The 24,720-nt window shown below is 41.9% G+C and overlaps 1 protein-coding gene across 3 annotated transcripts in view; it reads right to left on the bottom strand.

Annotated features, from left to right (window-relative positions):
- Positions 1–24,720, bottom strand: part of LOC116516464 (small serum protein 5-like) — a 29,004-nt gene continuing 4,284 nt past the window's right edge. The window contains exons 4-8 of one of the 3 annotated variants that reach the window (XR_004256354.1): positions 12,202–12,293; positions 7,366–7,619; positions 6,164–6,254; positions 1,527–1,656; positions 1–234 (exon numbers count right to left, since the gene is read on the bottom strand). Coding sequence is in view for 1 of the 3 variants with exons in the window: in XM_032228953.1 (XP_032084844.1) it covers positions 132–234; positions 1,527–1,656; positions 6,164–6,254; positions 7,366–7,368 (327 nt within the window). In the remaining 2 variants the exon portion in view is untranslated. Of the gene's footprint in view, positions 235–1,526; positions 1,657–6,163; positions 6,255–7,365; positions 7,620–12,201; positions 12,294–24,720 lie in introns of those variants that run through there. The other 2 variants (XM_032228953.1, XR_004256352.1) reach the window with 2 other exon arrangements.

The raw sequence follows: 24,720 nt of genomic DNA, 5'->3' as shown, positions 1-24,720 counted from the left end.
TTCATGTTTTACATAACTGTTCTTTAATCAAAAGAAAAGGGAAGAGAAAACATTTTAGATGCTGATGTGAGAGATTAATACGGGTTCATTTACACATGAGAGATTTATTCCAGTTTGTCCGAGTGAAGAGATCAGACATCACAGCGCTGCGATGGGTCATCGAGTCTATAGTATTCAGGTTGACATGTCTCGCGATTTACCACTACTTTGCAAAATGGAATTTCTCTAAAATTTCTTTGGAGGAGGAAAAAAAGGAGGAGGAGGACGAGGAAAGAGAGATAATGGTCAGTCAAAATTTCATATGGCATTTCTGTCTTTATTGTACTTAAATATTGTACAGAGTATTTCTCCCATTGTTGTAGTCACAGCTACGACTCTCAATTTTGCTATGAGAGCATCACTATCCCAAAGGGGCCACCATATTCCTCCAGCCATTATAGTCAAAGGTGAGCAAAAAAAACCATAGCCATGGCTGCCACCAGATTCTTCAACAGGAGACATGAGTTTAAGAAGCCCCTCCCCCAATTTGGGTACCAGTTCAATCTTGGGGCGTGTCCTCCGGTATAGAGTCAAAGGTGATATATGACCTGGTCCTTAGGATAGGGGGGCAAAAAAACCCACCCATTCTATGTTGCCATGGTTGAGTCAAAATTGCTTCCTCCCCATCCTTTAAGGCCAACAGGTACTTGGCCAGAACCACCACAGTGTCATCTATCTGAGTAGGGGAAGGTCTGGGTATCATCCGCATCTTGGTCCTGCACCCGATAGTGATGGAGGGCTTCCCCCAAAACTCTACATAAGGTTGAAAAGGAGAGATGGGAGTCTTGACCCTTGAGATGTCCTCATTGCAGAGGACTTGATCTCTCCTTCTCCACCAACACCAGCTGGTACTGGTCATGGTGGAAAGAAGAGAACTACTGAAGACAATGTCTCCCAGAAAGTTTGTCCAGGAGGGAACCATGGTTGATGGCATTGAAAGGTACTGAGACCTCCAGAAAAGCCAGAATGGTTGCATTCCTCTGTCTCAAGCTCTTCAAAGAACGTCAACAAGTGTCACTGATGACATTTCAATGTTGTGTCTGACTCTGAAACCAGACCGAAGAGATCTGGGATATTTCCTTCAACTTGGTCCCTTCGTGCACTCACTCAACAATCTTCCTCAAGAAGGGAAGATTGGGGACTGGATGACAGTTGTCTGTTGGGTCTAAGTCCCTTAAGACGGAAGGTGGTTTCGCTCTCTTCTACAGAGAGACATTAAATATCTTCTGATCAACCACTTGCTCTCTCCCAGGAGGGAGATGGATCTAGGTCACCAATCTCACACCTACTAAGACCATGTCTAGTTCCTCAAGAGCAACTGGCCAACTTTTCCTAGACAACAAGGATCAGCCAGGATCTGCCCAGCTAGGAGCAACCTCTGAGGAAAGCTGAGCTCTATCAGAGAGATGGAATATTCCTCCCACAGCCACCCTGGAAATCTAATATATATCAGATATATCTGATGGTGGCCTGGAACTTCTTCCTACCTGTGGCAGCAGAACATTCCATTATTCTTGCAGTGGCACTGAAAACAATCCTCTGCGATCCAAGTGGACCCAAGGAGATGAAATGTCCCATCGAAGGCATCAACACATGTGTTTGGCGGCATGTTTTCAGCTGAGAAGAGAGAATTGAAGAGTTAAAAGTTGAACCAGCAGCAGAATCAAAACTGCCAAACTGTTGGAAGAAACCTGCTACTAGAGTTGGAGACTACAACCAGAAATCTACTATTGGATAAATGTGACCAAATCTGCAGAGATTCTCAGACATCCAGGGGAGACAACCATAACCTGGATGACTGAGAATCTCTGCAGACTTTTAGCAATACAATTTGGGAAGAAGACCCTTGGAATCATGTGGGAGTAGGAAGGAATTTCCAGAGAAATTGGACTACAGGAACCATTTTCTTTACTCAAGTGACCCTGAGGACACAGATAAACTTCCAAGTGCTTCGCCCACCCTCTAAAATATGCAAATGACCAGCTCTCTGTGAGGAGTATCAACCCTTCCATTCCCCACTATTGTGCCAGACCTGAAGAATCTTCTGAATGAGGAGAAAAATGTCTTCAAAGAAAGAACAAAGTCCAGTTGCCTCCTGAAAAGAACCCCACCTTTGGAATAAAGGTGAGAAATATAGAAATTCTCTGCCTTGACTGACTACCATTATATTTAAAGGTTTTATTAGATTTGTAAGGATTTCTGATGATCAAACATCCGCATTAACACGGTCGGTGTTTCCTGGCCCACCTTAATGAAAACCTGGATTGTAAAAATTAAGCCCACAACATTTTTTTTAGAAAATTTTATTTACAAACATGTAAAATACATACTCACAAAACTTAGACGTACACCACATTTACACAATACAATACAAACAGGAGCCTCCTGTTCTTTCTAATATTAGTTGCCAATCAATATCGCTCACCTTATATTGTTTCCCCTTCTTTTATATTTCATTTGCATTTCACCATTCTTAACCCTCTTCTCTTACTCCTCTGTCTGCTATATTGGCTGATTACCTCTAGTAAGTTGAAACCACTTGGATACATATATATGTGTTAATTCTCCTTAACTACTATTTTTGGGATTCTCTGTCTTCCTTAATTCATCCTTGTTTGTTTCCTCCATCCACATATACCATTTATCACATATCTGGTAGAATTCTGTTTCTTCTTTTCTCTGGATTTCTTTTGTTAATAGGTCCATTTCAGCACAGACCATAACCTTTCTTATTATTTCATCTTCGCTTGGAATTAATTTATTTTTCCTTTCTAGGCAAAGGCAATCCTTGCTGCTGTAATTATATGTAATATTAAATACTGAATTTCTTTTTTATATTTCACAGTCATTATTCCTAATAAAAAAACTTCAGGTTCCATTCTATTTTAACACCTGTTATTACCTCTAGCCACTTTTTGATCATTTTCCAAAAATTTTAGCCTCTTCACAGGTCCACGATAAGTGGTAGTATGTTCCATGTATTGATTCACATTTCCAGCATTTTGGGAGGTGTTTGTTGAGATTTTAGCTAACCTTGTTGGTGCCAGGTGCCATCTGTAAAACATTTTGTACTGATTGTCCTTGCATGCAACTGATAGTGTCATTTTTAAGTTTGTTCCCCCCAATTTTTCCCATTTATCCAATTCAATATTATAGCCAAAGTTCTGTGCCCATTTTATCTTTTGTTCTTTCACGATTTCCATTTTATGCTTCAGGAGAAATTTATATATTCTCCCTATCATCTTTCTATCTGAGCTATGAATTATTTTATCCAATTTGTGTGGTTCTGTTTCGATGTCATATATTTTAGTATCATTATTTTGTTTAGTTTTGATGTCTCTGCATCTTAGCATTTTATTCATATCTATAAAATTTGGATGGATCATCCTTTCTGCTGGTGATAGCCAATTCGGGATTTTCACATAGTGTTTTTTTTTTTATTTTGAGCCAGTTTTGCATTAACGTTCTTCTAATTAAATGTTTTTGAAAGTATTTGTGCATTTTATTTTTATCATCCCGTAGGAATGTATGCCAACCTGCTTGCAAACCATGGCTGTCTAAGGTCAAAATTCTTTTATTCTTTAGCTCTATCCAATCTTTCACCCAGGTTATTGTTACTGCTAATGTGTATAATTCCCAAATTGGTAATGCTAAACCTCCCCTCTGCTTGCTATCTTGCATTGACTTTAGTTTAATCTTCGCTTTTCGTCCTTGCCAAATGACCCTAGCAGTTATTTTGTTTAATTCTTGAAAGAAAGTTTTACCCGGGTTAATAGGTGCGGCTTGCAACAAGAATAAGATTCTTGGTAGAATATTCATTTTGACTGTGTCTATACGTCCCATTAGTGATAGCTGAATATTTTTCCAGCTTTCTAAATCTTTCTTTATTTGTGTCACTAGTTTATTATAAGTATCGTCCTTAATTGTAGAACATTTTGCAGACACCCAGATCCCCAAGTATTTCACTTTATTAGTGATTTGCATTCTAGTTGCTAATTCCAGTTCCCCTTCTTGCTTTTTTGTCATATTCTTGGTTATCATTTTTGTTTTGCCTTTATTGATTTTTTATCCTGCCACTTCGCCACATTCTTCTAATTTTTAAATTAATTTCAGACTGGATTCTAATGGATCTTCTAGAACAAATGCTAAGTCATCGGCATAAGATTGGGCCTTATATTCTTTGTTTTTGACTCTCAAATCCTTTATTCCCTGGTCCTTTCTAGTTTCATTTAATAAATTTCCAGGGTTAATATAAACAGCAAAGGAGAGAAGGGGCATCGCTGTCTGTCTCCCTTTTTTATTTCTATCTTCTCTGTTAGTTCTCTGTTCATCAGAACTTTGGCTGTCTGACTGTTATAAAGTGTTTCTATCATTTTTGTAATTTTTCCTCTGAATTTCATCCTGTCTAACAGTGTTATTATAAATTTACAAATTATGTTGTCGAATGCTTCTTGTGTGTTAAGGAAAACCAGTACTATTTGGATGCACCTCGTAATATTCTATTATGCCTTGGATGACTCTCGTATTATTTTTAATGTGTCTGTGAGGTAAAAATCCGTTTTGGTCCAGGTGTATTTGTTCTTTTAAAACCTGTTTAATTCTTCCTGCCATAATTGCTGCAAATATTTTATAATTGGAATTTAGTAATGAAATTGGTCTGTGATTTTAGATTTCTTGTAGATTGGTTTCTTCTTTCGGGATTAGCGATATTATTGCTTCCATCCATGATTCAGGCATCTTGGATTTTCCTAAAACTTTGTTAAACATTTCCACTTCTAGTTCTTTCAATATTATTTTATTATATTTGCATAGCTCCACCGGTATTCCGTCTGGTCCTGGGGGTTTTATTATTTTTCTGGTTTTTCAAGACTAACTCCATTTCGGCTAATGTTATTGGCCTGTCTATAGCCTCCCTTTGTTCTTTTGAGATTGGTGTTATCTTTTCTGTGTTTCAATAATGTTTTATTTTGATTTCCTCCATACTATCTTGCACATATAATTTGCGAAATATTTATGAATAATATGCTTCTTTTCTTCCGCTTTGTTTTGAATTCTTCCATCATCTTTTAATTGGTATATCATCCTTCTTTCTCTTTCATTCCCCAATCTGTATGCCAGCCATTGTCCAGGTTTGTTGGCTTGTTCAAAGTAATTTTGTCTGGCCGCTTTAATTTTCTGTGCTAATTCCTTTTGAGTTATTAAGTTGATCTTATGTTTTATCATCTCTTTTTTTCTCTTTTAATTTTATTCTTTGGGTCTTTCTGTAGTTCAGCGTCAGCTTCCATAAATTCTTTTTGCATACATTCTTTTTGCTCTTTTTGTTTTCTAGTTTTTCTCGCCATGTAGGCAATCGTGAGGCCTCTTGTGTATGCTTTCATAGTGTCCCAGAGATTTTGAATTGAGGTGTCTTCTTTTTTATTTATTCTAAAAAAATAGTTTTAATTCTTTCTCCAGCATTTGAGCGCATTCTATTTCATTTGCAATACTTGAATTCATCATCCATCTTTTTCTTCTTCTTTGACCTTTCCATCTTAATTTTATTGGATTATGATCTGCCCAATCATTTGCTTCTATTTCAATTTCGTCTAATTGATTACGTAGATCAGATGAAACGCAAGCCATGTCAATTCTTGAGAGGGACTGGTGGGGTTCGAATAAAAGGTATATTGCTTTCTTGTTTGTCCCTTTCTCTCCAATATCTTGTAGTTTATATTCCATTGCCATCTCAAAAAATGATTTGGGTAACTTTTTTATTATTTTTGCTCTCATAGTCCATTTTTTTATCCACTGTTGCATTATAATCCCCAATTAAGCAAATATTTTCATATTTGAATTTGTTTATTTTGTTATGTAACTTCTTATAGAATTCCTCTTGTTTTTGATTTGGTGCATATCTGACTATTAATAATATCGGTTTTTCTGTTCTCTCTAATTCAATCATTAACATCCTACTACATCAGAGTAGACTGCTTTGGAGTTTATTTTTTTCCTTTATATAGGTCTTATTTTTTTATCTGCCAGTGCTGTATATAATTTCCCTAGTTTTTAAGCCCACAACATTTTTACTAAACCTTGGCAAGCAGTACAGCGATGATTTGCTCAAATGTATAAAGAGTTCGATTACCTTTTTTAGCCATATATTCAAAGGAAACCAGATAGCATGCATGACATGCAGCCAGCACGAGAGAGAAGAGGATCAGACTGAAGAAGACTTTCTGAGAAAGGGAAAGAAAAAAGAAAGAATAAGCCATGAGAGATCTTACTCATTGTTTCAGAAACTGGCTCTTCAAAGTATTTTTAATTCCCCCTCCAATAATACGATGAAGTTCGTGAACTTTGGAACAAGCCCTCTAGGTTAAGTTTACAATCTTGTCCAAGTGTGCAGTTCGGTCTCTGTTGCACAAGAGGATCAACCTGGAATATGTCCCTCCCCTCTTTGTGTCAGTTGCACACAATCCAGGATACCCAAATATCTTGGCTCTTTGTCCGTCTCTCTAGCAGTCTTCACCGAGGGGTGTCCATGCCCAGTTCCTGCAACCGTTCTTCCTATGCTTAGCCTCCCATCCCCTAATCATCCTGGTTGCTCTTCTCTGCAGTCTTTCTAGAGTCTCAACATCTTTTTTTACAACGTGATTACTAAAACTGGATGCAGGATTCTAGGTGTGGTTTTACTAAGGCTTTATAGAGTGGCATTAGTGCCTTCCTTGATCTTGATTGTATCCCTCTGTTAACACAATCTAGGATTGCATTGGCTTTTTTGGCTGCCTTTCTTCATCTAACCGTTTGTTTGCCTGCCTCCCTTGTAGTTCTCAATGCGGAATGTTTTTCCAACCTTCTCCCCTCCAGAACAAAATTGTTGGGATTGACCCCACACAGTGAAGCGAATATGCCTTACTCTGATACATCAGTTCATTCTTCAAGCCCTTTTCCCACCCGTGATGCCTTGTGGAGGGGAAATGATAATCTCCACCTTGAACCCCTGAGTTGTGATGTCCCTCATACCAAAAATGCATTTCAGTATTTATGCAACTGTCATTCATCCTTCCAAATAGCTAGAAAATACATTCTGCTTTTAAGCCCTGTCCCAAAATTAGACCATCTACCTCTGGATTTTAAACTCACCCCACTCACCCCAAAATGCAACTAATTGGTTTTGCAAATGGTTCTCTTTGTCCTCTCTCTCTTTTGGAGTTCTAAAGGAACACCTAATGGCATTTGATTTATTTCTGTCTTTCTATTTTCTTTTATCTAAATAACATACAGAATGACCCTCTGATTATTAAATTGGACTCTGGTTGCAAGTGAAAGACAAACCGTTGTACTTACCATCTTGGCTTTGGGGAAGACCCAGGAAATCTCTTGGTAGGGAGGAAGGACAAGGAGCAGCACTTGTCTCTGAGGTCAGAAAGGAATCTGCTCCTCCAATTTATACAAGAACCAAGACCGCCCCTTGTGCAATTTAAAAAATCGCTGAGTAAGTTTTGTCAGAGTAGCCATTGCCAGTTGCTCTATGACTAATTTGTGTTTGTTTTGCAGATGGGATGAAGGGAAAACATTTCATCAGCTTCAGATCCACCTTGCTAGAAAAAAAAAAAGACCAAATGATGGAGAGACAAAAATTGGCCACAGGATGTGAGAAATTGAAATGGCCAGATGGACAGCCTCCACCCCGTCTTCCCCCAAGATGCCCCATACCCTATTGATTACTCAGGATTGTAGACCCTAGGTGATCCATCTGTCCTCTTGAAGTGGGATTTACTCTCATTCTTTCCTAGGGACTCCCAAGACAGAATGGGGTGTTTCTGAACCTCAGGATCGTCCTCTCTTGATTTGGCTTTCCTTGCCGGTTCTTTGTGGGTCAGAATCTTGGGGATTGATGTCCTCCATTGATCCACTTGCTCTCTGGCTCTGCTCAAGGGGAGCTGCGTATTTCCCCAATGGATCTCCTGTAGGAGATCTTTCTGTTAAATGTTCTTTTTTTTAATCAATTTTTATTGCAATTCTCCCCCTCCCCTGCCCCTCCCCAACATACATATTTTATGAACAAAGTGTTGTCTGGATCTTTTCTTGAACATCCTCTCATATATATAATCCACTTTACATCCTATCTCTGATTCCAATTTCAGCCATATTATTCTCTTTCCATATTTGTTATCTTAAGCTTATTTCTTCTTAATACATAAACATCACGAATTGCCCTTACCCTATTTTTTTGGAGTATAAGACGCACCTTTTTCCCTCAAAAAAGAGGCTGAATATCTGAGTGCATCTTATACACTGAATACAAAAATGTTGGCCTCCCGAAACCCCACCCCCTTCACCAAAATGGCCATGCAGAGCCTTTAGGAGGCTTCCAGAGTGCTCCTGGGGGCTCGGGGAGGGCAGAAATTAGCAAAAAAAATGGACCTTCTTTTGCTCGGTTCCCCCCCCCCCCCGCAGTCCCCAGGAGCACTCTATAAGCCTCCTAAAGGCTATGCCTGTCCTTTTTTTGACAGAAATGGACCCATTTTTGTGAAAAACGGGTTGCTTTGGGGAGGTCTGCAGAGTGCAAAAACTTTTTTTTAATTTGCCTCTTCAAAATCTTGGTTCATTTTATACTCCGAAAATACGGTAATTTCTAATCTCTTACAATAATTTCTAATCTCTTACAATAACACCAACTCCCATCATTTCATATTCATCTGTTTGGTCTGTTTTACTGTAAGCAACATACATCATCAAAATCATTAATTTACATTAAAAACATTTAACTTAATTAGTTATCCACATGAATAATATAACATAGTTCCCTTAAATCTACTAATATATACATTATTTTCCTTCCTCCTTCTACTAAACCTTCCCTTTTTTAAACCATTTTCTTGGTCTCTCAAAGTTTCCACTTCGGGTTAATTTTCCTCCTTTTATCCCATTACTTTCTTTTTCTTTTTTCTTTTTTCTATGTATTGGACTTTTCTTCTGAATCCTTTTCCTCAGTTTTAATTTATTATTCAGTAGTTCTCCCCAGGACTTCATCCTAGTCTCTTCCCACTATTTCCCTCTTTACTGTTTGATTGATTCTTTTTGGAGGGATGTTCCCCTCTGCCTACTCTTTTGTGCCACTGTAAATCCAAGTGAAAAACCATCTATACTGCTTTTTACTATCAGTTCCTTTTTCTTCAATATTATTTCTTGTTCTTCATTTATGCTCTCTTTCACTCCCTTCTCTTCTATTTCATGTTCTATGCGTTCCAGCTGGATTTCTTACTTTTCATTGCGTTTTAAAGTTCCATGCACATTTTTTAGCATCTCAAATAATTCATCGTACATTCAAGGCTTCAGGCCGGTGTTTTCAGCTTTGTCCTTGTGCAAGTAAGGCGTGGTCGGAGCTGTCGTCTTTCTATAAATCTTGGTTTGTGTTTGTGTGAAGTGCTGATTTTGTTGCTATACGTGGGTTGATTGGCTGTGTAGTTGCATCCTGATTGGTAGATGGAGTTGATGTTTTTAGATTGGTGGGCTGTTTCGTATCATCGTGTGTGGCTGAGGTGCTGGTTGTGTGTCCGTTGTTCTTTTGTGTTGTAACGACCTGGGTGGTGGGTGGGGTTCGTTTGTTGACTAGGGCTGGTTTCCAGATATCTGGTAGGTGGGAGGTATCGTCATGTTTATTCATGTTGTGGGGTGGTTTCTTTATTCGATGGCTTCCATAATTATTTTCTTTTTGAAGTGTTCGGTTTGGGAGATTAATTTGATTCTTCAAATCAATTTCATGTCCTGTTGTTTTAAAGGTGCTGGAAAGGAGAGGATGTTTTTTCTTTTTTTCTTACTGCGTTCTTGTGTTCTGTGATGTGTGCATTTATTCTACAATTTGTTTGTCCAATGTATGTGGCAGGGCATATTTTGCATGGTATTTCGTAGACTCCTTGATTTTCTAGCTGGATCTTGTCTTTGGGGTTTCTTAAGGTGTTGGCTATTTTTTTGGTCAGTGCTGAAGGCTGTCTTGATATGTGCTTGTGGAGAAATTTGCTGATTTTATCTGTGGTGCCTTTGATGTAAGGGAGGAGGGTGATGCCGTTGTCCTGTTCTGTGTCTCGGTTCCCACCAATCTACAAACATCAAGTCCATCTACCAATCAGAATGCAACTACACAGCCAATTGACCCACTTACAGCAACAAAGCCAGCATTCCACACACCCCCACCAAGATTTATAGAAAGACAACAGCTCCGACCACGCCTTACTTGCACAACACAAATCCGAAAAACCAGCCTGAAGATGGCGAGTGGGACCAGGCCGAAAAGTTCCCATGACAATCTCAATCATACATGGGAAAATAAATATAAATAATAAATATAAATAAATAATATAAATATAATATAAATATAAATATAAATATAATATAAATATAAATATAAATAAATATAAATATAAATAAATATAAATAAAAATAAAATATAAAATAAAATAAAATATAATATAAATAAAAATAATCTAAAATATAATCTAAATATAAATAATATAAATAGAATATATAATATAAATAAAAAATATAATATAATAAAATATAAATAAAATAACAATATAAAATATATAAATATAAATATAAATATAATATAAATATAAATAATATAAATATAAATTAATATAAATAATAAAATATAAATATAAATATAATAAAATAAATATAAATATAAATATATAAATAAATATATAATAATATAAATATAAAATAAATAATATATATAAATAAAAAAATATAATATATATAAATATAAATATAAATATAAATAAAATATAAATATAAATATATAATATAAATATAAAATATAAATATAAATATAAATATAAATAATATAAATATATAATATAAATATAAAATATAAATAATATATAAATAAAATATAATATAAATATAAATATATAAATAAAATAATAACTAATATAAATATAAAAATATAAATAATTAAAATAATGTGTGACTCAGCAGTTCTGCTGTGAGTCTTGTCGGCTCAAGGTTCATTATGCAGCTGGGTCTGGTTAGAAGCAAGTTTGGAGATAAAAGGACGGATGCTGCCACACCCTAGTGGCTGGAGTCAATGTTCCTTCGTGCGTGCCTTGGTTTGTACAACATTGTTTGATCATCAGTCATGGTTTATGTAAGATTCACTGGATAAGTGCTCTGTATGTTTTAACCCTGATTCATAGAGACTTTGGGAAGAAATGTTTTGCTTTCGTTTTGTTCAAATTGAGTTGCTGTACGAAAGATTTGTTTTCATTATGTTATCTGGTCAAAGACTGCATTTCTGTTATTCTTGGGCTCGAAGCCAGTTTGAACTGTGAACTGATAAAGAAAAGTTCCTTTGAAGTTTAATCGTCTGCGTTTGTTAAGAGCCGTGAAGGGGGGACAGAATATCAGCTGAGCGACGGAGAAAGGTATATATTTAAAGTCACGGTATATATTTAACGGTATTTCACGGTAAATATAAAGGTATATATTTAAAGTATTTAAAGGCTCAGCTGATAACAGGAGAGCCTGTGGCTTAGTGGTTAACATCTGCCTAATATGTAATACAGCCCAGGTTCAAATCCCAGTAAGGGTATGGCTAGCTGATGAGAGCTAAATAGCTTGAAATAGATCTATACTAGTCTACCTTTATTTATTTATCAGCACAAATGTAACAAAGGCAACAGAAAAAATATTGGCTTTCTGTCTGGATGGTCTCTTGTGACGAGCCGATGGACAGAGAATGGAAGCAGTGAACTTCCTCCCATATTTGGGCATACCAGGGGTTGTGACTTTAAATAAATAAAATAAATAAATAAATAAATAAATAAATAAGTGTGTGTGTGTACATGTATACACACACACACACACACACACACACACACACACATATTTCAGGTTTTCAATAATCTTCAGCCCTCATTGTCAGAAAATCACAAAATGGGATCACATGACCCTGGAACAATGCAACCGTGATAAAGATGCTGCCAAATTTTGATGGGGTGTTTTGACCAATGGTCATAATAGGTGTGAAAAATGATCCTATGTCACTATTTTTCATTGCCACTGCAAATTTTGAACAATATGAAACAAACAGTTCTTGGTGGTCAAGATTTAATCCACATTTCTCCTGGCATGATTAGACCTTTGCAATTTGTTCAGGTGAATAAGGAGTTGGGTTACCATCTTAATCTTAGGGAGAAAAAGATTCCCAATGCATTCTTGTTGACACGTAGCCAGCATGAGAGAGAAGAAGATCAAATGAAAACAACTTTCTGGAAAATAAGGAAAACAAGAAAAAGTAAGTCATCAGAGAACTTAGTAATTGTTGGAGGAAGTGACTGTTCAAAGTTTCACAAAGGTCCTGTTTGATAATGTGATGTTGTCCATGACCAGAAGGAAAAGTCCCCCGGGGTAAGTTTACAATCTTGTGCAAGTGTGCAGTTTGATCTCTGTTGCACAAGAGGGTCAACCTGGAACATCTCCCCCCCCCTTTGTGCCAGCTGCACACAATCCAGGAGACCCGAATATTTGCTTTACAAATATTTTTGTGTTTGTTTTGCAGATGGGATGAAGGGAAAGCATTTCATCAGCTTCAGATCCACCCTGCTAGAAAAAAGACCAAATGAGAGAGACTGAAAATCAGCCACAGGATTTGAGAAATGGAAATGGCAGATGGGCAGCCTCCACCCCAGCTTCCCCAAAGAGGCCCCCTACTCATATTGAGTACTCAGGATTGTAGGCCACCAGATGATGTGCTGTCCTCTCGGAAGAGGGATTTCACTCTTTCCCAAACTCCCAAGCCACAATGGGGCATTTCAGAGCCTCAGGAATGTCCTCTCTTGATATGGCTTTCCCTGCAGGCTCTTTGTGGGTTACAATCTTGGGACTTTCTGTCCTGCATTAATCCACTTGCTGTCTGGCTCTGATCAAGGGGAGCTACGTATTTTCCCAATGGATCTCCTTTAGGAGATCTCTCTGTTAAATGTGCTAATATCCTCTTTCATAATATGATGTTGTTCATGAACTTTGGAAAAGGCCTTCTAGGTTAAGTTTACAATCTTGTGCAAGTCTGCATTTGAATTCTGTTACTCATCAGGGTCAACCTAGAATTTTTTCCTCCAGAATACTTGAATCTCTCCATTGGTGTCGTTGGGATTGAGCACACCATAGATGGGCAGAGATGTGCCTTACCCTCAGCTTGGTGGTATCTGCCACTTTTTCATGCCTTCTCCCACTCGTGATGCTTTGGTGGAAGGGAAGGGACAATCCTGACTCTGTAATCCTGAGATGATATGTCTCCCATAAAAAAAAATATGTTTCTGCATTTGTGTTCTACTGTTAAGCCTACCCACATAGTACCCCAGGGAAGTTTGGATGTTTTATTCACCCCACGTATCACAAAATGTAATTAATTTGTTTTGATTGTATGTTTTTTTCTCCTTTGTCTCTTCTGAAGTTCTAAAGAAACTTTATCTGATGGCATTCGATTGTCATTTCTTTCTGCTAATTCAATCTTTCTTTTATCTAAACAATGTACAATGAACCTCTGATTTTGTTCCCCACATTTACAACCTTGTAGAGTGATTGTCCCCAAGCCCCCCCCCCTTCATTCCTCCGGCCCTTCTCTTCTCACGTCCAAGGCTAATTGGGCTCTGGTTACAAGTGAAGGACAAACCATTTTACTTACTATCCTGGCTTTGGGGCAGATCCAGGAAACTGTTGGTGTGGAGAAAGGACAAGAAGCAGTACTTCCCTCTGAGGCCAGCAAGAAATCTTATATATCATTATATGACTTTAAAACAAATGATGTGAACATTGCTCCTTTTTATTCAAGATGTTCCAATCAATACAGTGTTGTATGATACATTAGTTTGCTCTCTCTTTGCTCTTTATGAGCTTTTCAACAAGCAAGAGAAATGCACAAACATTTCTCATTGACCCAGCAATGAGCAAACATTGACACACTGACACACCAAACTGATGCAGGCCAAAATCTCCCATGCTGCAGGTTATGAAGCTTATGACATGAGCTTCCTGTTTTACATAATGTTCTGTCATCAAAAGAAAAGGGAAGAGAAAAGATTTAGATGCGATTTGAGAGATTTATTCTGGTTCATTTACACATGAGAGGTTTATTCCGGTTTGTCCGCGCGAAGAGATCAAACATCACAGCGCTGCGATGGGTTATCGAGTCTATAGTATTCAGGTTGATATGTCTGGCAATTTACCACTACTTTGCAAAATGGAGCCGTGAGTTTAAGAAGATCCCCCCCAAATTGTGTACCAGCTCAATGTTGGGGAATGCCATTCAGTACAGAGTCAAAGTTGATATATGACCTGGTCCTTTGGACATGGGGTCAACCCCCCCACTCACCCATTCTACGTTGCCATGGTTGAGTCCAAACTGCTTCCTCTAAGGGCCAACAGGGACTTGGCCAGAACCACCACAGCATCATCTATCTGAGTAGGGGTAGGTCTATATCTGGGTATCATCAGTATTATGGTACTATACCTGATACTGAGATGACTCAGTCCTAGTATCCTACTATCCTATCCTACTCACAACCCTGAATGCTTGTCCAAAAGGGAACCAGGGTGTCAGCCTCTGCTTTGCTGTTGCTTCGGCTGCCATGAAACGGGGAGGGAGGGCATGGTATTTGGGAGGGTTACTCATTGTGCTGGAGGAAGGTTCTGGAGTTCAGCTGCTGGTCGGACTACGCATGCATGGGAGATTCCCGCCTGGACTAACGGCACCGACATTCCATCTTCGTGATGCCTTTTGAAGTTATCTCACATCTGACACTTGAGAGAATTATGATGGACTGTAACTGTGATGCCAAGGGAAGGGGAATGGGTATTCTATATATCAATCGCTTTCGTGCCTAAATATTCAGATTTCGCTTCGCTATGCCTTTAATCATTTATAATTAGTAAAAGTACACTTGATTTCCACCCATGGAGTCTCGTGGTCTTTCTTTCCTAATTATTTAATGGAGAGGTGCCGACACAGGGTTTATGGCATTGAAAGTCACTGAGAGAGGTCTAGAAAAGCTAGATTGGTTGCCCCACTCCATCTCAAGCCAAAGAACACCCAGAAGTGTCACGGATAATGTTAGATCAGGTAATGGATAGGCAGAAAAAGGCTACAGTAACAACAGCTCTTTATTGCAAGTGAAGATACATCTGGCAAGGATGGGTCGGACAGCAGCCCCTTTTAAAGGGGTCTGTCAGACCCTTCGACCAATAGGATTAAACCTCTTTTCCCACCGGAATACAAAATCTAGTAAACCGCTCCAATATTCTGAGTGAAGGTTTTGGTAAAATATACACTTTCAGTAGGTAACATTTGCTTTGCAAATAGTTTCATGTTTGCTTTGGAGATGTGTCGTCAGCTTCAGATCCACCTTGCTAGAAAAAGACCAAATGATGGAGAGACTGAAATCGCCCACAGAATGTGATAAATTGAAATGCCAGATAGGCAGCCTCCATCCCAGCTTCCCCCAGAGATGCCCCCTACCCATATTGAATACTCTATGCGTTGACCACTCTGTTGCTAAAGTCGTATTTTCTGCAGTTGAGTTTGGAGCGATTTACATTGAGTTACTGAGTTTACCTTGAGTTACTACTGGGGAGACAGACAAACAAAGGGTTAGATGAAGAAAGACAGCCAAAAAAGCCAATGCAATTCTAAATTGCATTAACAGAGAGATACAATCAAGATCAAGAGAAGTACTAATACCACTCTATAAAGCCTTAAAGTAAGATCACACCTAGAATACTGTGTCCAGTTTTGGTCACCACACTATAAAAAAGAGGTTGAGACTCTAGAAAGAGTGCAGAGAAGAGCAACCAAAATGATTAGGGGACTGGAGGCTAAAACATACGATGAACAGTTGCAGGAACTGGGCATGGCAAGTCTAGTGAAGAGAAGGACCAGGGAGACATAATAGCAGTCTTCCAATATTTGAGGGGCTGCCATAGAGAGGGGGAGGTCAAGCTATTTTCCAAAGCACCCGAAGGCCAGACAAGGAATAATGGGTGGAAACTGATCAAAAAGAGTTTCAACCTAAAAATAAGGAGAAATTTTCTGATAGTGAGAACGATCAATCCATTGAACCAAAGTTCTGGAAGCTTCATCCCTGGAAGCTTTCAAGAAGGGATTGGACTGCCATCTGTCAGAAATGGTGTAGGGTCTCCTGCTTGGGTGGAGGGTTAGACTAGAAGACCTCCAAGTTCCTTCCAACTCTGTTAATCTGATAAGCTCTGTTAAGAGATATTCAGGTATCCTTTTTTGTGTGCAGCTGGCACAAAGAGGGAGGGAGAAGTTCCAGCTTGACCCTCTTGTGCAACAGATACCGAACTGCACACTTGCACAAGATTGTAAACTTAACCTAGAGGGCTTGTTCCAAAGTTCATGAACTTCATTGTATTATCAGAGGGGGAATTAAAAAGACTTTGAAGAGCCAGTTTCTGAAACAATGAGTAAGATCTCTCATGGCTTATTTTTTTCTTTTTTCTTTCCCTTTCTCAGAAAGTCTTCTTCAGCCTGATCATCTTCTCTCTCGTGCTAGCTTCATGTCAAGGAGCATGCTTTAGATATCCCTTTGAAGTTGAGTTTAAAATGGTAATCAAACTCTTTTTACGTTTGAACAAATCATCGCTGTACTGCTTGCGAAGGTTTAGTAATGGCAGGAAAAATGTTTTGGTCTTAATTTTCACAATCCAGGTTTTCATTAAGGCTAAGGTGACCAAATTTTCAGATTGGTAAAGAGGGACACCATTGACCGGGGGGGGGGGGGGGGGGGGCCTTGATTAAAAAGTTTATATTTTGTCAAAAGGTCACAAAAGGCGATTACATGACCCCAGGACACTGAAACCATCATAAACTAATCTGTTGCCAAACATCAAAATTTTGATCACGTGACCATGAGGATACTGCAATGGTCGCTAAGTGTGAAAATGGTCGCTAAGTGTGAAAAATGGTCATCAGTCACTTTTTTCATTGCCATTGTAACTTTGGTCACTAAATGAACTGTTTGAAAGTTAAGGCTAGCTTGCATTATAATGCCTTAAGCTAGCTTACATTTTCAAGAGAGAGAAGCTAAACTCCTTGTTAGAATAGAAATAGAAATGAGTAGAGTAGAGTAGAGTAAAATAGAATAGTTTATTAGCCAAGTGTGATTGGACACACAAGGAATTTGTCTTTGGTAAATATGCTCTCAGTGTACATAAAGAAAATAAAATAGTAGGATAGTGGGATCCTTGCTGCACCAAGCTCAGAAAGCAGGAGATCCCACCATCTCCCAAGCTGGGAGGAGGTGTGTGAGGTGAGGGAACCTAGGTGCACCAAGCTCTTTCTGAAAGAGGATGTCTGTGAGGTGGGATCCTAGGTGCACCAAGCTCTTTCTGAAAGAGGAGGTGCGTGAGGTGGGGTATCCTAGGTGCACCAAGCTCTTTCTGAAAGAGGAGGTGCGTGAGGTGGGATCCTAGGTGCACCAAGCTCTTTCTGAAAGAGGATGTCTGTGAGGTGGGATCCTAGGTGCACCAAGCTCTTTCTGAAAGAGGATGTCTGTGAGGTGGGATCCTAGGTGCACCAAGCTCTTTCTGAAAGAGGAGGTGCGTGAGGTGGGATCCTAGGTGCACCAAGCTCTTTCTGAAAGAGGAGGTGCGTGAGGTGGGGATCCTAGGTGCACCAAGCTCTTTCTGAAAGAGGAGGTGCGTGAGGTGGGGTATCCTAGGTGCACCAAGCTCTTTCTGAAAGAGGAGGTGCGTGAGGTGGGATCCTAGGTGCACCAAGCTCTTTCTGAAAGGAGGTGTGTGAGGTGGGATCCTAGGTGCACCAAGCTCTTTCTGAAAGAGGAGGTGCGTGAGGTGGGGGATCCTAGGTGCACCAAGCTCTTTCTGAAAGAGGAGGTGCGTGAGGTGGGGTATCCTAGGTGCACCAAGCTCTTTCTGAAAGAGGAGGTGTTGAGGTGGGATCCTAGGTGCACCAAGCTCTTTCTGAAAGAGGAGTGTGTGAGGTGGGATCCTAGGTGCACCAAGCTCTTTCTGAAAGAGGAGGTGTGTGAGGTGGGATCCTAGGTGCACCAAGCTCTTTCTGAAAGAGGAGGTGCGTGAGGTGGGATCCTAGGTGCACCAAGCTCTTTCTGAAAGAGGAGGTCCGTGAGGTGGGATCCTAGGTGCACCAAGCTCAACACCAACCAAGGTGTTAAGCAAATCACCACAGGTAGTCCTCAACTACGAGCACAACGGAGCCCAGAATTTATGTGAGAAATTTGTTGAATTTGCCCTGTTTTACAACTTTTCTTGCTACAGTTGCTAAGTGAATCACTGCAGTTGTTAATTTCTTAACCCAGTTGTTAAGTGAATCTGGCTTAAGTGAAGGTCACAAAAGGGGGGATCATATGACACCAGGACCAGAGGTAGCTTACTCCCGGTTCGGCCTGGTTTAGTAGCATTTAGGCCTGGGTCGCAGAACTGCCAGCGACCCAGGCTGACCACACCCCCAAACTGGTTCCCTGATCGCAACTCCCATGGCCAGCCTGCTGTGTAGTAGTGCGCGTGCATGCAGAGTTCACATTAAATTGTTCTGCGCATGCACAAAGAACAATTTACATTGAACTGTGGACATGTGTGCGAAGCGAACCAATAGTAGACCCGGCAGCCATCTACCTCTGACCAGGATACAGCAAAGGTCATACAGATGAACCAATTGTCAATGTAAATCACGTCACCCTCAGGATTCTGCAAGGGTTATAAGTGTGAAAAATGGACATCAGTCCCTGTTTTCCAGGGCTGTTGTAACTCCAAACGATCAGGAAATGAACTGTTTTAACTTGAGGACTTCCTGTTTTGGGGAGTACTTTAACTGAGCTGAAGTAGGCCCTGATTGCCGGTGCAAATAGGGTGGCCTTGACTCCATGGGCTTTAAATGTTATCACCAACACCTTGAACTGCACTCAGCAGCAAACCAGGAGACAATGAGGTCCAGGGAGCAGGAGTGCAATGAGGACTATCCCAGGAGCCTAAGGTGACCAGATTTTCAGATTGGTAAAGAGGGACACCATTGACCGGGGGGGGAGGGGCTTGATGAAAAATTTTATATTTTGTCCAAAGGTCACCCCAGGACACTGAAACCAGCGTAATTTTGATCACGTGACCATGAGGATGCTGCAACGGTCGCTAAGTGTGAAAAAGTGTCAGTCACTTTTTTGAATGCCATTGTAACTTTGGTCACTAAATGTTTTCCCTCTCCTCGAGACACCTCACTTCTTCCTTCATTCCTCTTGCTTATCTACCTTCACCTTATCCGTCTTCTGCTCTTTCCTCTCTTCCTTCCTTTCTCCTTCCATCCTCTCTTCTTTCCTCACTCACTCCCTTCCTCCTTTTCTCTTCCTTCCTCCTTCCATTCTTTCAGCTTCATTTCTTTTGCCTATCTACCTTCTCTGTCTTTCTGCTCTTTCCATTTCTCTCTTTCTCTTCGCTTCTGTTCCTTCTCTTCCATCCTTTCACCTTCCCTCCTTCCTATTTCTTCCTTCTTCCTTCCTTCTGCCTATCTACCTTCACCTTCTCTGTCTTTCTGCTCTTTCCCTGTCTTCCCCTTTCCTCCCTCCCTCCCTCCCTTCTTTCCTTTCTAGTTCCATCTTTCTTCTTTCCTCTCTCCCTCCCTTTTTCTTTCTTCCTTCCTCCTCCTTCCTCTTGCCTATCAACTTCATCCTCTTTGTCTTTCTGGTCTTCCCTCTCTTCCCTCTCTACCCTTTTCTTCCTACCTCCTTCCCTCTTTTCTCCCTCCCTTCTTCTTTTCTTCCTTTCTTCTTCCATCTTCCTCCTTCTCCTTCCATTCTTTCTCCTTCCATCCATCTTTTCTTCTTCCATCTTCTCCCCCTCTCCCTTCTTCTTTTCCTTCCCCCCTCCTCCTTCCTTCCTCTCCTTCCCACTCCTTGCAACTGGCGGCGGCAAAATCATAGTGATCAAAGGGTTTGATGGCTGGCACAATGAAGGTCTTCTTCATTTCCTTGACCTCTGCAGCATCCCCCATTTTCCTCCCCTCTCCTCCGCCACCTGCGGAGCCTCTTCCCCTCCCCTCCTTCCCCCCTCCCTACAAGGGATCTACATGGCTCTCTAGCCGGAAGGAGCCATGTGGGGGGGAAACGGACATCTGTCAAAACTCCGAATCCCGTCTCGGTCTCGGTGTGGCTGCGGCAGAAGCAGCGAGCTTTCCCCGCTGCATAGGGATGTGGGGAAAGGGCTCAGGCACGCGGGGGGAAACGGGCATCTGTCAAACCCGAATCCCATCTCAGCCTCGGTGTGGCTGTGGCAGAAGCAGCGAGCACGGGGGCGATGCTTCACTGGGAGGGACCTCTCTTTCCCCCTGCATAGGGATGTGGGGAAAGGGCTCGGACGCGCGGGGGGGGGGGGAAACGGGCATCTGTCAAAACCCCGAATCCTGTCTCAGCCTCGTGTGGCTGCGGCAGAAGCAGCGAGCTTTCCCCACTGCATAGGGATGTGGGGAAAAGGCTCGGGCGCCTCATTTTCTCTCCCCCTTCTTTCCTTCTATCTCCTCGGGTGCTTTGCGAGCCCCTCCCTCCCTCCCCCTCGGACTCCTCTTCCCGTCCCCGCCGCCTCGGCTTGAAGGGCCGGGAGAGTGAGAGAGAGACAGAACGGGGAATCTCTCGGGGCTCGCCAGAGCACTGCTCCTTTCCCAGAGCGAGGGCGGTGCGGGGAAGATGATCCGCCGGAGGAACCTTCCGAAGTGGCCCTTATTTCACGCTATTCCATGCCTGGCATTGGGGCACCGAGACAAAGCGCCCGGGGAGAGAGAAGGAAAGAAGGGGGGAGAGAAATGGGGCGCCTGAGCCCTTTCCCCACATCCCTATGCAGTGAGGAAAGAGAGGTCGCTCCCAGTGAAGCGTCGCCCCCGCACTCGCTGCTTCTGCCACAGCCACACTGAGGCTGAGACGAGATTCCGGGTTTTGAAAGATTCCCATTTCCCCCCGCGCACCTGAGCCCTTTCCCCACATCCGTTGCAGCAGGGAAAGCTCGCTGCTTCTGCCGCAGCCAGACCAAGACCAAGACGGGATTCGGGGTTTTGACAGATGCCCGCTCCCCCCCCCCCCGGCGCAGTTCCTCTGGCCAGAGAGCCATGTAGATCCCTTCTTCTTTTTCCTTCCCCCCTCCCTCCTTCCTTCCTCTCCTTCCCACTCTTTGCAACTGGCGGCGGCGAAATTGTAGTGATCGAAGGGTTTGATGGCTGGCACAATGAAGGTCTTCTTCATCTCCTTGACCTCTGCAGCGTCCCCCATTTTCCTCCCCTCCCCACCCCCACCCACAGAGCCTCTTCCTCTCCCCCCTCCCCTCCCCCTACAAGGGATCTACATGGCTCTCTGGCCGGAGGGAGCCGCGTGGGGGGGGGGGAAATGGGCATCTGTCAAAACCCCGAATCCCATCTCAGCCTCGGTGTGGCAGCCTATTTCTGCGGAGCCTCAATTTCGCTCTTACATATCCCGCATTTACAAGATTTTCTCCAGAGCTGATCACACTGATCCAACCTGACAGCAAGCTCCACCGAGCTCAAGAGGATAGCCCGGCACCTAATACTTGCAGGACAAACCGGTGGAATCCCGGACATGACTTTCCACTGCAAAAAAACCATTCCCCAAAGCCAGAGCACCGAAGTTAACTTGGGCCTCGGGAAACCTTTCGCAACAGGCAGCAAACAACTGAATACTTTCACTCCTCGGAGCATTTGCAACTTCACTCCTTCCAATTTCTCGGCCCGGGAAGCTCACCGGGCTCCGCCTACATCGGGCCCCCATTGGTCCAGTGGGCCGAAGAACGTGAGAGGGGTGCGGTTGGGAGGGAAAAGCACATGAAGAAGGACTTTCTAGACTAGTTTGCAGACCGAGCGGCCTTCGGCCTGTTTGTTATTGCAACAAACGCTGGACGTCCCCGGGGTGCGCTGCCACTGGAGTTTACCTTCTTGGCAATCGGCCTGCCTTCTGCCCTCCCGCGTTTCCCACCTAGGCAACCTTGATCAATCCCCTCCTCCCCGTCTGCTGCAACGATTGATCACTTCTCTAAAGGCTGCCCTATGTTGGCAAGCGCGGTTTCTGTGCTAGGTGGGCTTTAGTTTTCCCTGCTTTGCATCGCAACCCTAGCATGACACAGCTCGGTGATGAGCAGCCGGAGACAATTATTGGATGGGGGAGTGGCTGGAGCGAGCAAGCGAGCGACGAGCGTGCTCCGTCCCGGTGGGTGCATGAGCGGAGCACTTTTCCAGCGCTCCTGTGCCTGGAGAGCTCCGTCTGCATATGAGCCCGGGATCCGCCGCTTGCGCTCCCTTGCTCTGCCCCGCCACCCACCTTCCCTATCTAGGGGCTCCTCCAGAAGTAGCAGAGTCGCGTCAAGCGCCGCTCTGCCTTCCTCCGCGCTTCGGAGGAGAATCTTTCAGTCTCCAAAAGCTGCAAGGGATTCACTTGGACCAGGCGATCCCACCACCATCTGCTCGCGGCTCTTCCCACCCGGATGCCCAAAGCCTCCCAGCCTGCCCGGGGCAAGTCAGCTGCAGTGCAGCGGGCATCGATCCCACCACCATCTGCCCGCTCACTCGCTACACTACCCCGCCCATCACTTACTCTGAGTTCGGAGAAGCGGCAGCCCCAGGTGGCTCTTTCGGAGAGGTGGAGGCTTTCCCACGGCTTTCTGGAAGTGAGGCTGAAAAGGCGAGCTTGCTCCCCTGCCCATCCGCCTGCTCACTCGCTGTGCTGCCCCGCCCATGCGAGCGGCAGCGGCTGGGCGGGGGATGAGTGATCGAAGAAGGCGCCAAAATTAAAAAGCGGGATCTTTTGGGAACGGCCCGGGACGCGGGAAAAATTATGAGAAAGCGTGCCTGTCCCACCAAATGTGGGACGTCTGGTCACCCTACAGAAACCCCAAAGAATGCTTTCACTGCTGCCCTTTGAATCGCTGGGTTAAGCAAAAGGTTGTTTTAATTAAAAAAACTCATTGTTAGTTCTGGGGCATTTTTGCAGAAAATGTCATAAACTGTGACCAAGGGATGCTGCAAATGGCCATGAATGTTGCCAGGTGTGGAAAACTTTGCTCTATACGAAGATAGATAGATAGATAGATAGATAGATAGAGATAGATAGAGATAGATAGATAGATAGATAGATAGATACATACATACATACATACTTGTTACAATGATGCAAACCTATGTACGATACAAAATTGTATTGATTGGAAATTCTTGAATAAAAAGAAGCAGTGTTGGCATCATTTGTTTAAAAATCATATATTCATGTGTAAGATCCTAGCAGTCCTCAGAGAGAAGGGCTCTTCTTTGTCCTTCCTCCCTACTTGGAGTTTCCTGGGTCTTCCACAAAGCCAGGATGGTAAGTAAATGGTTTGTCCTTCACTTGCAACCAGAGCCAAATTTGCTCTGGATGGGAGAAGAGAAGGGCTGGAGAAATGAGCCCCCACTCCCCCGGTGGGGAAAGTCACTCTATGAGGTGTAACTGTGGGGAACATAATCAGAGGTTCATTCTGTGCATTATTTGGATAAAATAAGATAGAAATAACAGAAAGAGGTGACATCTAATGCCATCAGATAAAACATACTACTTCGGTTATTTGCAGATTTTGGTCAATCTCTGGGAAGTTGGGGGAGGGGGTCCATGTGGGCCATTGCAGCTATTAAGCCGTTTGAGTGCAAGTCCCTAGCAGAACTGTTAGGAATCTAACAGAATCTTGTAAATTCCCGTTGCATCTCCAATGCAAGTGAATTCATGGAGGCTAGAATGATGGGAGTGAAGACCAGAATAGCCAGGGCACATAAAATTCCTGACTGAGACTGAAATTCCTTCCTCAGATTTTCTGCTTAGCACCAGAGAATGGACTTCAAAGAATATCAAAGATTGAGATGTTTATTTGTGATATATATATTATATATATATATATAATATTATATATATATATATAATATATATATATTATATATACACACACACACACACACACACACACACATATATACATCATACATACTACATATATACACACATACATACATATATATAATATATATATATATATCTATATAATATATAATATATATATATATAAGTCACAACCCCTGGTATGCCCAAATATGGGAGGAAGGTCACACTTCCATTCTCTGTCATTTTGGCTCGTCACAAGAGACCATCCAGACAGAAACCAATATTTTACTGTTGCCTTTTTGTTACATTTGTTATGTTTGTGCGATAAATAAATAAAGGGAGACTAGTATAGATCTTTCAAGCTATTTAGCTCTCATCAGCTAGCCATACCCTTGCTGGGAATCGAACCTGTGCTCTATTGCCTCTTAGGCAGATGTGTTAACCATGAGCTACAGAGCTCGACTCCTTATCAGCCAGGCATACCAGGGGTTGTGACTTTAAATATTACCTTTCACCCTGGCCTGGCTGATAAGGAGTTCTAGGAGGAATTCTAGGAGTTGAAGTCCACAAGCCATAAAGAGGCCATAGCTTTCCACCTCTGCTATATGAAGAGATGAGATACCAATGATGGTCATCAGTCCTATAGAATTCATGTTCCAATGTTTCTGTTTCTAGCATGGTTGTTATTTAATAAAACAAAAAGAGAAGGAAAAATATTGAGATGAAGGGTTTATTCAGGTTCATTAAATGGAAAAGG

Source organism: Thamnophis elegans, chromosome 13 (assembly GCF_009769535.1).
Source record: "Thamnophis elegans isolate rThaEle1 chromosome 13, rThaEle1.pri, whole genome shotgun sequence".
Lineage (NCBI taxonomy): Eukaryota > Metazoa > Chordata > Lepidosauria > Squamata > Colubridae > Thamnophis > Thamnophis elegans.
Note: the sequence above shows the minus strand (reverse complement) of the source record. Positions and strands in the feature narration are given on the sequence as shown.